Source organism: Teleopsis dalmanni, chromosome 1 (genome assembly GCF_002237135.1).
Source record: "Teleopsis dalmanni isolate 2A chromosome 1, ASM223713v2, whole genome shotgun sequence".
NCBI lineage: Eukaryota > Metazoa > Arthropoda > Insecta > Diptera > Diopsidae > Teleopsis > Teleopsis dalmanni.
Window position 1 is genome coordinate 85606706 of NC_051846.1, and position 15104 is coordinate 85621809.

The 15104-nt window shown below is 29.7% G+C and overlaps 2 protein-coding genes across 2 annotated transcripts; both read right to left on the reverse strand.

Annotated features, from left to right (window-relative positions):
* Nucleotides 1-2765: 2765 nt before the first annotated feature.
* LOC119668669 (putative phosphatidate phosphatase) lies at nucleotides 2766-3870 on the reverse strand. Its single transcript, XM_038078253.1, has one exon. It carries the CDS (start codon nucleotides 3753-3755, stop codon nucleotides 2838-2840), a length of 918 nt encoding a protein of 305 aa, XP_037934181.1. The 5' UTR covers nucleotides 3756-3870; the 3' UTR covers nucleotides 2766-2837.
* Nucleotides 3871-7655: 3785 nt separating this feature from the next.
* Nucleotides 7656-9191, reverse strand: LOC119668670 (putative phosphatidate phosphatase). Its single transcript, XM_038078254.1, has 2 exons — nucleotides 9124-9191; nucleotides 7656-9020 (listed from the first exon to the last, which is right to left on the reverse strand). The coding sequence occupies exon 2, from the start codon at nucleotides 8748-8750 to the stop codon at nucleotides 7785-7787; it is 966 nt and encodes a 321-aa protein (XP_037934182.1). The 5' UTR covers nucleotides 8751-9020; nucleotides 9124-9191; the 3' UTR covers nucleotides 7656-7784.
* Between the last annotated feature and the right edge of the window lie 5913 nt (nucleotides 9192-15104).

Below are 15104 nucleotides of genomic sequence, written 5' to 3' on the forward strand. Positions count from 1 at the left end.
TTTTTGTTTTTTAATTTATTTGTTGTTACTTTTGTGAGAAGTGCCTCTTACGCCAGCTACACGCAGCTCAATTGTTTAATTTGTTGTTGCACAAATTGTATTACTTGCCCATTCAATTTATTTAACTCATTCGACTTGTTGAATGTTGATTGACTAATGAGCGAGCTTTGCTCCCGAAAGTCATAAAGCGATTCAACCGTCACATACCGAGCAGATTTAACTGACTTCGTGGCGCTTCTGTTAATAATGGAATTAATCGGCAGCAGCGGAGCTGGTTTCGCTTTTATTATCAACGCTGACATGAGAATTAACGTTGATTACTTGCTTTTGCTAGTTGCTTTTTTTTCGGTTGTGTGGCGCTAATAAGTTTACTAAAAATGAGCAGCAGTTTGTGGAACATATTGTGTGTGTGGAACGCAAGTTTTGTTATGATCAGTCGTTAGATTTTCCAATAAAAAGTTCTTGTTAAAAGCTCTTCCAAAAGTAACGTACTTTTTATTGAAGTTTTTTCAAAATTTTAGTTAAAATTAAATCAATAATAAAATAAAATAAATAATAAAATAAATAAATAAAATTGAATAATTGAATTGAATAAAAAAAAAAATTTATTATAATATAATAATAAATAATATTATTAAATAAAATATATAATAAAATTAAATAAAATAAAAAAGTGAATAAAATTGAAATCATAAAATCAAATTTTATATAATATTACAATAAATAATATAAAAAAATAATATATAATATAAATAATAAATATTAAAATTAAATAAATAATAAAATAAAAAATAATATATAAAAATAAAATTAAAATATTGAAATTATATTTTATATAATATTATAATAAATAGCATAAATAATACACAATATATATAATAAATTAAATTAAATAAAAAGGTAAATAAAATTGATAATAAAATTAAATATTATATAATATTGTAATAAATAATAAAAATAATAAATAAATAATAAATAAAATAAAATAAAATAAAATAAAATGAAAAAATAAATAAAATTGAAATAATGAAATCACATTATATAATATTATAATAAATAATATAAATAATAAATATTAAAAATAATACAAAAATAATAAATAATAGAATAAAATAGATAATAAAATAAAAATAATAATATAGAACTAATAAAATAAAAAAATAAAGAAAATTGAAATAATAAAATTAAATTTTATATAATATTTATTAGCTTTGCCAAAAGTTCTGATTTTTAATAATATGGTAGCACAATAGGCCTATATGCCTAAGTGGATCCCTTGAGATCGACGGTATAACCTAATAATAACTAATATAACTGATATTTATTAAAAAAGTTGCACTGAAACAGACGAAAATAGAAATAAAAACTTAAGAATGATCACACTACGCAATACTAAATTCTCTTACATTATAATCAAATAGCTTTAAATTAATTTAGGGCATGCTAAGCTCAAATCTGTAACCAGATTCATCTCCTAGACATCTGGCAATTAAAAGTTAAAGTTAAAAAATGAAGATATCAAAGGTTAATAAAAAAAATTTTTATTAATAGAAATAAAATTTTTCTGCAATAAATTTACTACAAATAAATACATAAACAAATTTGCCAAACACATCATTTTCCAAATCCCTCTTCTCTCCTGGTAAATAAAGAGATTAAATGCTTATTTTAATAAATGTCTTTTTTGGAGACTCCTGTCACCGAAATGTAAACTATCCCAAAGAAATTGATCGTCATAGTAACTGCAATGTGTAAAAAACGAGTTCTTAAAAAAACATAATAATGATATACAGTGCAGGACTTAGTATACGGCCTATTCGGTACATCAAAAAGTTGGTAAAATCAAAAAAAAACAGTGAATCCCTTTCGTATTAATATTCTCTGGCAGTATTCGTTAAATCATTGACAATACCTTGTCGATCATTTAATTCAATATTTGTAAAACTGAGTTTTCGTTATATGAGTAATGGACGTCTACTGCACCATTCATCAGTTTTAAGCTTGTTATGTATCCTTCAATACAATTCAATTCACTGTTCTATATATAGTAAATAACTCAGTGACAAAAATAACATAATTATATTTTTGAAAAATGTACATGTTTTTAAAAATCCAAATTATTAAAATATTTTTTTTAGTGCTTATTTCTATCATATTTCCTTTTAAATATTTTCTGCAAAACTATACATCACAATCCAATTTTTGCAGAAAGTATTCTCCAATCAAGAATCTTCATTTTTCGAGAGAAGAACTTATTAAAGAATACCATTTTAATGTTATATTATACATTATAATTAAAATATAATATAAATATCTTAATCCGGTAAAAATATTATTTACATTTTCTTTCTATTTTACGCATATAAGAGTTAAGTCTTTAGGAGCAAAGCTCGACTAAGTAGGAAGTTCTTTAAACATTTTTCATTTCATTGTAAAATCTTTTCATATATGAGAGATAAAATAGTTTTTAAGAACTATGAATATAAAAATCTTAATATATGAAAAATTATTTTAAAAAAACAGTTGAATTAAATTCATTAATATATATAGTTTTAAACCCAGTTAAACTAAACTTTATTTATAATATTAATAAAATAAAATTAAAATAAATTTCGGTTTAAAGTTTTTATAATATTTACACATTTATTTTATTTAAAATAATAATTAAATACATTTTTCTTTTCAGGTAAGTGCGAAAATAATACTTAAATTCTACAAATGGTGAGCAAAAGTTATAGAAAATATTATTCGATTACATCTGTTAATACTTAAATTATAGTATATATCGGAACATAATAAATTTTACAATAATACTTCATTACCATATTTATCATGGCTTAAAAATACTTCGGCGTTTTCTTGTTGAGCCCGTAAAACCCATATAAACTGTAAGCGTAAATAGGGTTCTTATCTTTCAGCGATCTACGTTTCCTCAACGGCGGTGTCCAGTAAAGCTTAGCTAAACAAACTGACACAAAGGCCGCAATACTTAAACCCACTACGAACCCAACAAGGGCATCTGACCAGTGGTTCCGCAGCGATGACACTCTTTCCAAAGCGACAACATAAGCGATTGTGGCAAAGCAAAACTGTAAAGCGGTACGCGCCAACCTCAACCAAGCAGTCGTCATACGTGCTTGCAAGTAAAACACTAAGAAGAACATGGCATAAGCAGTATTTGCTGCATAGCCACTTGGAAATGAATGCCGCACAGTTTTCAGTAGTTCTGAGGAAGCTGAGAGCTCAGAGCAAGTATAATTCACAAGATACGCTCCTTGATTTTGCATGTGTTCACACGTAGTGCCATCCAGCAGTCGTGGTTGGCAAACATCAAAAAAGTAAGGTCTCAACCGGCCCACCAAATGCTTTGTCGTCTGCACTGCAGCAACAACCAAAGAAATGCCGAATAGATATGCGCCAATAACCTTGTAACATTCACTGATAAATGTCGGTATTCCAATGCCCACAAAAGCGAACTGCTGCTTGCCTTTATCGTTCTGCAGCGCAGCTCTCAGCATTTCCACTATCAAAACAAGCACAGCTGGTATCGCCACAATGACGATCGTCATGTGCACTTTGCTGAGCATTGACTCCACGTACGGATACATAAGTGTGTCATCAGAGCAAAAGAAGCCACGCTCGAATGTGTGCACTGTTTTTGGCAGTACCACCAATGCACCGCAAGAGACACAGAGCAAAATGAAGACATCTACCAGGAGGCGCGTCAGAAACCTCAAATTCGGATTTTTGCACATTTCAGGTTTATCAGAGTTCGATATTCAACGTTCGGTGTTCGGTGTTGCTTTTTCGAGTTGTCACAGCGAAGTGAAAAGGTTATCAGCGCAATTTCATATATTAACGAGTCGTTGAGATGTGGCGGCCGGTCGCTGAAAGTTGTTCTAGAGAACCCGAAGCTGCGCCTTCGCTACGCAGAACTGCTTTTCATGCTAATTTATGGTAATTCGTTCGCGTTGCTGCAAACCAATTTCTGTCTTTTTTAATATAAATTGGCAGTTTCTGAATAAAATTTGCTATTACAAGAGTGGAGAGAATGTAAAGTTAAATAAAAAAATACTTAGAATTTTTTTAACGTTGTCCAACAATGAAAACAAAACTGTTTTGCGAGTTTTTTTTTGTTTCGGAAATATTAGAGAATCGACCATTGACTCCATGTCTTTAATGTCTAACAATGAAGTTAAGAAAAGTTCTATTGGATCAAATAACAGTTCCAGTTAATATTTCTTTCATTTCGATTTCTGAATTAATTTTGTTATTCAAGTTAAAAGAAATTTTGCAATATTTCTTATTTCAAATATAAATCTTTGTACCGTTCTAGGTAGAGCAAATAAATAATAAAGAAACCGTAAAATAATCAAAGTAAATATTTACATATTGTTTATAAAAAAATTATTATTAATGTTTTTTTTTATTGTCATATTTGTTTTTTGTTAAAATAATACGCTTTTCGAAGTTATAGGACGTCTAGAGGATATTAGAATAATATATACAAATAAGGCACAAGTAAGAGTGGTAAGGATATATCAAATATGGCACATATCGTATATATTACTTCTCTAGATGGGCGGGTAAAATAATTTTTTAAGTCAAGATTAAAATACAACAGATATGTAATTAGTATGAAGTTATATAAGGTAGGTAAAACGGTTCACTTATAAGTCACTTGAAGTCACTTATAAACCAAATAAGTAAATCCGTAGCGTGACCAGATAAGATACTTTAGAGACAGTTAATGAAACCCCATATTACCTAAAATGTGTGTGTCATTAGCGAACTTTCAAAGCTGGTTCAACCAAATATCAGGAACGAAATTATTGTTAGTTCCGTAAAACTTTTGTCAACTTTTTAATAGAGTCAGAAAGAAAGAGAAGTTGTGCTTCAACGGTTTTTTTACCATCGGTCACTTCTTTTTTGTGTTCATTATTATTACGAATGTATATTTTATGTGCTCGATTCAATTATAGACAAGCGTTCTGTAGTTCTTTCAATCGCACGATAACACAGGTTAAGTGCATTATTAATTGAATGTGTATTCAGACATAATTCTGAAGACTTTGTAGGTAGTTAAAATACTCCACTTGTTTTTCGATGAACAGTATCTATGTAGTATAGTAATGATATTATTATTTGTCTGGTACGTCACTACTCCTGGTAAGAATATGAAGTGGAAAAAAATATTTTATTTTGAATTATATGGATCCCAATAAGAATAGCCCTCATGATCCAAATCGTTTTGCATAATCTCTGTGAGCTTTATTTAGAAGACATTTTCGTAACTTTTAAGTCCTTCTCAGAAAATGTATGGCATGTCCATGGCCTATATGTTTCCTGACTTTAATTGTATAGATGGTTTTAACAGCTGTCCTAATGATCTAAATCTAACTCTTCTTCATTTATATAGAGAAATAGACTTAATATTTTACTAGTTGTTTTTGTCAATCTACTCATATTTTTGTAACATAATTATAAGTTTAAAAATAATATTTCTCTAATATGAAAAAAAAAACAAAATAGTCCTAATTTATTCATTTTATTATTTTATATATTGTGTATAATATTTAAAATTTTAAGTTTAAATGAATTCTTACTACTGCATGTTAAGATTGCATTAACAGATTGGCACATCAATTTTTTCTTCTCTGGTCATATTTGCTTACCTAATGGATTATATGAAATCTTTTTAGTAACTGTGTGCATACGACTTCTCTGAAATATATAATTTATTGTATAGTCAAAAATAAATAAATAATAATAATTGCTGCGTAAGCAAAGTTGTGTCGTTTAATCTAAAGATGTCCGATATTCAGAAGTAGAAACTTCTTTAACTTAGTTTTTATAGGCGGGAAATTTTAATATTTTTCAATAATTCCTTCATGTGTATCCACAAAAAAAAGAGAAATAACAAATTTTGAACTCGAGTATTAATATCACATTATAATAATAAATATTAAATTAATTTAGTTTTATTATTTTAGGTTCTAATAACCGTATTAGTTTCCTAGATTAGGTTCTACACACAAGAAAGAATAATATAAAAGCACGAAATAAATAATGTCCCTACAAAAGAACAGTAATGAAATTTAAGAATCAAAAATAAGCAATATAATTAATTAATTCAATTATTCTACATCTGGTTTACGATTTCATTCTATCATAACGAAACATGTGAATTTGTTAATGAACTTTCACACCAAATTAACAAAAAACTTCAAGTTGAAACATAAAAGTCGAGTACGGCTTTGGGTCAGTTGACTTATGAACGCTGACTCTGAGCTTCAAGTTTGGTAGGGCGTGAGTTCAAACCTTGATACTTGTAGTCTTAAAAAATTATTTACGCATAATCAAATCTAAGAAATAATTTCTAAAGACCACTGATGATGGGTATTTGACAATACTCGAGACGGCTGTATGCTGAGCCATAAATTCAATTAATTAATAAATAATAAAATTTTATTGCTGTAATTTACTACTGTTCAAAATACCAAAAATGTAGTTTCATTCATCAAAACGGACGTTAAAAATAAACTTAAATTATTTTTTTATATTATAATTTAAGAAATTAGTGTAAAAAATCCATTGCGCTTATTTAATTATATGTTTCTCAATCAACCGAGGTATTTAAATTATTTACTCCATATTTAATCATTACATATATTTAGTAATACTAATATATAATAATATATTAAATGTTAACTCAATTTTGTTGACATTATATATTTAATGATATGTATATATCGTCAGAAACTATATAATATCTGGAATATATACGATTATTAAAAAAAAAATATTTCTATTTTATAATGAAAGTCATTGTAATTTAATTCTTTTGAGAAATTATAGGAATCCCTTTTGTGTTGCAAGTCTAAGGGTTTTCCCACTAAATTTTTTCAGTTAGACTATTTTTAACTTATCGAAACTGTTTTTTTTCCTAAGCCAAAAGCGAAATTCCTAAGATGACTAATGGAACTCCCAGCTCGCGGCTGTCGATCTGACGCATATCCAAGTACATCGCGGAACTAAATTTGAAGTTCGTGATTCTTCCAAATTTCTGTTCAGTATTGAATTTTTGATATCATAAACAATTTTTGCAAGTCAAATTTTGCTGATTTTTCATGAAACTTCATTACATAATCTTGAGCAGAGACGGTACGCTGTCTTACTTCCGTCATGCATTTTTTATTTCATAATTTTCGTATTATTTAATATTCTGCATAATGTTTTGTTTACATTTTATTTATGGAAAATTATTTTGATTTACGACTTTTAATTACGAGATTTTATCGAAATGCATTCAAGCCCGACTCTTCAAAGCCCCAAAGCTCAGTGCAGTCTTCTGTTTGGCCTCGCTTGATTACTGCCAGAAACTTGATATTCTCTTGTTTATTTTCATTGTTTTTTTTTTGTTATATCTTCACACTTTAAACAATTTTGTTAATAATAAATAATTACATTTTTTTAACATGTTTTTATAATATTTGCACGTTTGATCGATGTTTCTTATTTTCAAGAATTTTCCACACATAGCGATAAAGAAATACGAGTAGCAAAGTTGAATAAACGACTTAAAGAATTAAAATGCAATTACATTTTTTTTATTTTGTTTTTCTTTTTTATTTAAAAAAATGTAAAATTTCACTAAATTCGATGAATAAAATAATAAAAATGTGAATAAATAAAAAGTTGCAACGAACACAAAATTCTTGTACTTCTAAGTCTAATTACGTAAAGCAGTTACAAATTGTGAAGATGTAGCGCCTCTATTCCCGTCATGGCACATAGCCATAGTTGTGATATGTTTGGCCGTACTGGTGTGGATGGTGTAGATATGGTATGCTGCCGAAGGTGTAAGCGGGCAGCACAGGTGTCGCTGATTTCGCAGACGATGTGGTCGAGGTTGAAGGTCTAATTTGTGGCCTCTGGTTAGGTCTTACGCAATTGAAAAACTCAGCAACGAATACCGCAACGAGTACGGCTAGTAACGCACCCAGCGAAGCACCGGCCAATACATCTGACCAGTGATGATGATAATCGGCGACACGTGTCAGTGAGACATACCAAGCGAGCATTATGAAAATGAATTGCAATAAATGCTTAAGTAGCTTGGAAGCACGTGTACTAAGCGTCGACTGCAAGTATATGGACACATATAGCATAGCATAGAACATGAGACTCGCGTGACCACTCGGAAAGGAGACAGTTGCTTCCGATATCATATGGGCTGTGGCATTTGAATTCTTGCATGTATAATCAGTGATGTAGCGTCCGAAGTTGGTAGTGTTTGAGCAGTTGGTACCGTCTGGCAGTTCTGGCTGACACACAGCAAAGAAATGTGGACGCAAGCGTCCTGTTGAGTGTTTGGTAATCATTGTAGCAGTTATTGTCAAAGCAAAACCAAAAAGAAATATTCCTACGTGTTTGTAGCACTGCAATAGGCGGTAGCCAATACGACAACCTGTACCAGCGTTGGGTTTTCTTTTGCATGCTGTATTGTTAAGTCGTTTGAACAGTTCCACAGTTAAAATAACGAGACAAGGTACTCCCAATGAAATAAGTAGCACTACTGATGATCCGATTGTGCTTTGCAGGAATGGATATTGCAATGATTCATCGTGGCAGAAGAAGCCCCGTCGAAAAGGCTGGAACCACTTTAATATTGCAAAGAGCATGAAACATGCCGCAAGGAATATGAAAATATCGAAACAAGTGCGCGCCGTTTTCGTTAATTTCGACATCTTAAATTGCTTCTTCGAGGTTGTCAAGCAGACTTTCACACGCGATTCGAATCGTCTCGATTACTCGGCTACTTATGTGCAATCAGCGATTTCGTATGCAAATGTCAATAAATTCCACAATATCTTCAAATATCAAAGTTATTAACTCGCCGTCACAAACCGAGCACAAATCTACTAATGCACACTTCTTTACCAGACCGCGTTTTACGATTGACTAACTTAAGTCGTTTGCCTATCAAAGCGCTTAACTCAGTCTAAGCGTGAGCGGCGCTGCCATGGTGAGGAAAATAATAAATATTAATAAGAAATAAAATAAAGATGAAATAAAATGAACATAAAATCGAAATGAAAGAAGTGTACAAATGTATTATACCTCTTCGCTTACAACGCAGTCTTTGGGTTTGGACAAATCAGTGTCTCAGCTGTTCGCAGCCGCTGCTCTGTATCTCAGTGCATACGTATATGTCCGCTCGGCTTGAGTAAATACGATACGTACGATTCACGTACGTTTCTATGTACATTGTGTTGATTGAATTTTTATTTTAAGCATTCCAAGAGATTCAATCGCATTTATAAAATTCCAGTTATTTCACCTCATACTTGAACAGGTTTTAAAAAAACCCACCGTAGTGGTACCGCAGTATCTCAGCTACCTGCCAACAAATCTTCGACTCTCATTATCCATTCGCTTTGTTTGTAAAAGACTTGTCTTTCGGTTTGCTGCTTCTTTTGTGCCATCTTTTTTCTTTGATAAATTTTTGGTTAAATATTAAATCTCACATTCTCATGATATTTTTCTGCATAATTTTATGAGTAGTCTTGTTTTTCGGGGGCAACCCAGAGCCCATGCGAACCTCATCAACCGTTTCAATTGCATGCAAACTCTTCCATTGATGCTGTTTTCACCGCTAATAAATAAACACTCGTAAACATGGGCCTCGCCATTATTAATGGTAGGAGTATTTGGCAGATTTTTTTGCTGTGGCATTTGTTGTTGCATTCGCAAAGTGGTTGGGAATATCTTGTGCAGCTACAGGCGCATGAAAATGCATTTCGATATGCATTAATATAAATATCTATAAGCTCTCATAATGAGCTTAAATAACAATGCGAATACCAATCTCACCCGTTGCAGTGGCACTACACTATTTAACGGCTACTTAAGTTCTCTCCTTTGAAAAGTTAACAACTCCATCAAATTAGAGAAAATCAAATATGTTATTTATTTTATGCATTGTATGTTGTATTAACATTTTTAGTTTTTTTTTTTTTTCAATTTTTTAACTTGTTTATAAATGACTGAAAATCGAAATGCATTTCCACTTTGGCTATCGTCTTGGAAAAAACTTAAATGATAAAAGAAACTGAACTTAATTATGAAAGCCATGGCCTTCAGCAGATTGAATATTAAAATTTTTTTTAATTAAATTCAAATTCATTTAAATTTCTTGTTTAACAAGTTTAAAAAACAAGTCTCGGAAAAATTTGATAACAAAATCTTCACTTTCATGCCTAAAAACTAAATTAACATTTTATTAATGGAAAAATTAAATTTTGTATACAATAATCTTAATGAAAATATTGAAGGGACCAGACGTACCTGTGCACTGAATTTGTATCTTTACGTAGCTAATCTGTAGTAATTGAGTGGAAGAACAATCCTGTTTCTATAACAATATTATCTAACAATTTGGCTTCGTTCATTTGAAGTTCATTTGAAAACCTAAGATTAGAAAGTCAAATAATATAAATCCACCAGCAACCAAAAATATGTTTATTACATATTAAAAAATACGAAGAAATAGGAAAAAATTAAACTAAAATAAAAAGTAAAGAAGCCTTTGGCATTAATATAGATATAATATTAATACAAGAGCTAAATCGATATGAAACACTATAGTCTATGTGGGTTTAAATTAGCAATTAAAAATTGGATAGAAATACATTAAATACATGTACATGGCACATTATTCTTATCAGTTCTTATTTTGACATTGGAGACGACAGTCTTGAACATCAAATAAAAAAAGAACCAAAACCATCTTGTATTATAATTATTTAAAATCAAAATTAATCGTTTAAGATAAGTAAATAACAGAGACTTATTCCGAGGTAAAAGAGTATATATAATTAATATGTATTCATTATGCAAGAAGTACAATATTTGGACAAAACTGAAAAATAATAATTTAACAAACGTTTACTTTCAGAATATCTTAAAAAATTGCTTAAAGACTGCCTCAGGTCCTATGAAAGAACAATATGATGGCCATATAAATGTTCCTAAACTTAAATCAAACCACTAAGAACTGTTTGATTCCAAGAAAAATTGCATAAGTACTCACTCAGACATAAGAAATCGTAGATTCCAAATTCAGTTTTAACTTTAAGCTTTAGTGGGAAACACGTACGCTGATGCGCTAATGATACCCAATACCTCTTCGATAGAATATAGCGTCTTTATTCTTGTTTCACAGATGAAGATTAACATGTGTTCATTATTTTGTGATAGTAAAACGGAAGTAGGTTTTATATTTCTTCAACAACTAGGTTAAACACGTGGGAACAAGTTTGGAGTATTGTAAATAATGTTATGTACCTCATGTACCACATGTTAACTATAGAACTGCATAAAGACAGACCGGAGCTTTTCAATCAATATCTAAGCTAAGTATAATCTGGGCTCATGAGCGTCTCATTCTTCAACTCAGTTGACAGCATCTGTAATGAGTATGTCTAACTTTCAACCTCTCTGCAAAATTACGAAGAATGTGGAATCAAAACATCTATTTTGTTAATTGAGAAAATTCGAACCTTCTTCGATTTCATACTTCTACTTAGATCTAACTTCTTAATTAAAATTGATGATCATGAGGTCTAAATGACATAGAACAGTTTTTGAATATACTGAGGCAGTATTAGAGGGAGTAGGGAATAGAATATCTAACACTGTTACAAAATAACACAACATAATAAGAGGTATGTAAAAACATGCAGTGCCGAAATATGGTAATAAAAGAAGTACAGGTGACAATCAATCTATGCAATGCAATATATGTTCTAGTACATTTCTATATGCATATACATTAAGACCGAAAAGTTTTCGGAAATTCTCATTTAAAATTCGCGCGCTGTATATTTTTCGATATTTTAAGTTTATGTAGTTTGGCAGCACTGTCCTTAATTACTATGCCAAAAATGAGCGCGATCTGTCAGACAGTTCGTTTACGGCAGCTGTTGAAACCAGTTCACCTCAGTAGGGCGTTGCGAAAAAAACAATGGAAAAAAATATTGAACAAAGAGTTTGCATCAAATTTTGTGTTTCGAACGAAATTTCGTGTGCAGAATCGTTGCGAATGCTACAAAAGGCTTATGGGGAATCAGTTTTATCGAAAACTCAAGTTTATGAGTGGTACAAAGCCTTCCAGGACGGTCGTACGACCGTCGAAGACATTTCGCAACGCACTACTGAGGTGAACTGGTTTCAACAGCTGCCGTAAACGAACTGTCTGACAGATCGAGCTCATTTTTGGCATAGTAATTAAGGACAGTGCTGCCAAACTACATAAACTTAAAATATCGAAAAATATACAGCGCGCGAATTTTAAATGAGAATTTCCGAAAACTTTTCAGTCTTAATGTATTATTGCCCATATAGTACACAGTTGAAGTAAGATGGTATAAAAATTAGATAACTGTAGATTATGAAAATTAGACTATTCTATTGGAAAATTTTTTAGAAACAATTCTATCATAGTCTATAATTAATAACTATGTGACTAAAATACGAGAAACCAATAATAAAGAATTCTGCACATATGTACACAATACAGATCTTAACGAGGCTTTTGTTGTTATTTTAACAGTGCACCGACCGGTTGCAAGCATGCACTTTTAATTGTAAGGAACCAGACATCAAAACAACTATAGAGCGTTTGCCCTCTATGTAAATCATCTGAAAATATTATCAATATATATGTAGCTGTTCCATTAGCATAGCATAGTTCAAAGTAATATATAATAATTTATCAGTAAAGAGCAACAGCCTCTTAATTTGAATATGAAGCAAATCTTGATCAATCGCTCATGTCGCTATACAAATATCTGCATAAAATTAAAATCAAGTTAATATATAAAATAATTTAAAAATATAATTGTATTAATGAATGCACTTTTAATGCACATTACAATTAATATAAGATTATGCAATAGAAATTTTATTGGAGAGGTTTTTTTAAATTAATTGACGTATACATTTCAAATTAATTTCTTTATTTCGGAGTAATTAATGTAGAATAATGCGCAATAAAAGGTTATATATACTTCAATCACAAAAATTGTTAAAAATAAATAAAATTAATTCACAAACAAAAAAGTGAGCCAGATCTAGAAATACCTCAACTTATGATGCATATAAAAATTCCTTCTTATTTATATTATTGTACAACGCAGAATGAATTGTACTTTCATTTCCCATTCTGCTATATTTAGAATTTCAAAATAACAATAAAATCAGACTTACATAAAATAAATGGTTACAGATTAAAAAAATTATGTTTTGATGATACATCACAATTTCATGATTCAGTGCTGTCATTTACGTGATTTGTTGACAACAAATCAGAAAATGAACAAAAAAAAACATTTTTATCTTAAACGATTGGTCACATTCAAATCATAACATGAAGATGACATTACTATATTGTTTTGCTCAACATATTCATTTTTTTCATTATTTTTTCTTCTTATTGCAAACTTAAAATAAAATAACTACAAAATATATTTTTCTTAATATATAGGTCTGTGTGCCAATTATATCTAGGTATAATAAAACCAACATCAGCACTTTTACATGGAAGTTCCTAACTAAAACGAGAGTGACACATGTTAAGTTAGATAAATCTTGCGGGTGTAGCTGAGGTTTCTCCAGATATAGTCTCAATTCTTTTCAATGGAAGTTCCTAACTGAAACGAGAGTGACACATGTTAAGTTAGATAAATCTTGCGGGTGTAGTTGAGATTTCTCCAGATATCGTCTCAGTTCTTTTTAATATCCACTCAATTTTCCATCTCAATATTTACTAATTTGTTTGGATGCTGAGTCCCCACCATCCAGATATAATAAACCAATTATTTATAGAAACTTTATACATACATAATTGCTTAGCAACTGGACAAATTGAATAAATACGAAACAAGAATAGACTTGATTTGATAAAAAATGAGTACAAAGTTCTAGACATTAAAAGAGGTTTGTCAAGACGGAGCTTATTAAAAGACAAATACAATTCAATATAGTATATAGTCTGTATATTTTATAGGGACTACTATCCCCATAGAATAAAATAAAAACATTTTAATAGATAAATTAGAAGATAGTCGTTAAATTAACCTTCTAATAATTTTTACAAAAATACAAATATTACATGAAATGATATACTCTTGAAAAGAATACAAAACAATATATTATAAATATAATGTGAGATTAAAATGTTCAGGAGCACTACTAATATGATTTATTTATTTTAATTAATTCTATGAGAATATCTGTATTATTATCTGTATTTGCGTATACAATAAATACAATCACAGCTGCGTATACAAAATGCGTATGTAGATAGGTAAAAACTTTTCCAAAAACCATTTGAGAATAATTTTTATCAATTGACTGTATGCCATAACTGCTAAAGCAAACAAACAGATTTGTTTTTGGTATGAATTTACAAATAAAAATAATAAATAATAAATATATAATAATGAGGATATATTGTTATGTTTCTTTTCCTTTGCGTACTTCTTTGCAAGTTGTTCTGGTGTTTCATTTTCAACGTACCTTGTTTTTTAACCTCCAACTTATTCTCTCGCTGCGCTGCGGTTTTACTAGTTTTGCTTAATGTCAAATGTTCACTATATTGTTCATCAGTTTTTCATTCTTAAGATGTCTTATAAATCTTGTCACTGCATTTTTTCTAGAATGTCTTCAAAGTGTTACCTGTTTGGAGACATTTCTATTATTTGAATAAATTAATTGTAAGTGAAAAGTTTTCTTTTATGTTATCAAAAGTTGAATATTTAACAACCATTTAATGAATTTAATTTTTGAGTCTTCATATTGTTATATCGTATTATATATTACTACTCGTATATATACATTGTTTGAAAAGAATAATTAAGAGCTAAATAAAATTTAATATATTTAAATGTTTCTTTAGAAAAACTAATTATATTTTCCTAAACAATACTTTTTTCAAATCTGCATTACTTACTAAATCGATGTATCATACAAAAGAAGTATTTTAGTGTATTAGTAATATTTCATGATAACTTTAAAAAATTTATGTTACATGTATCTAA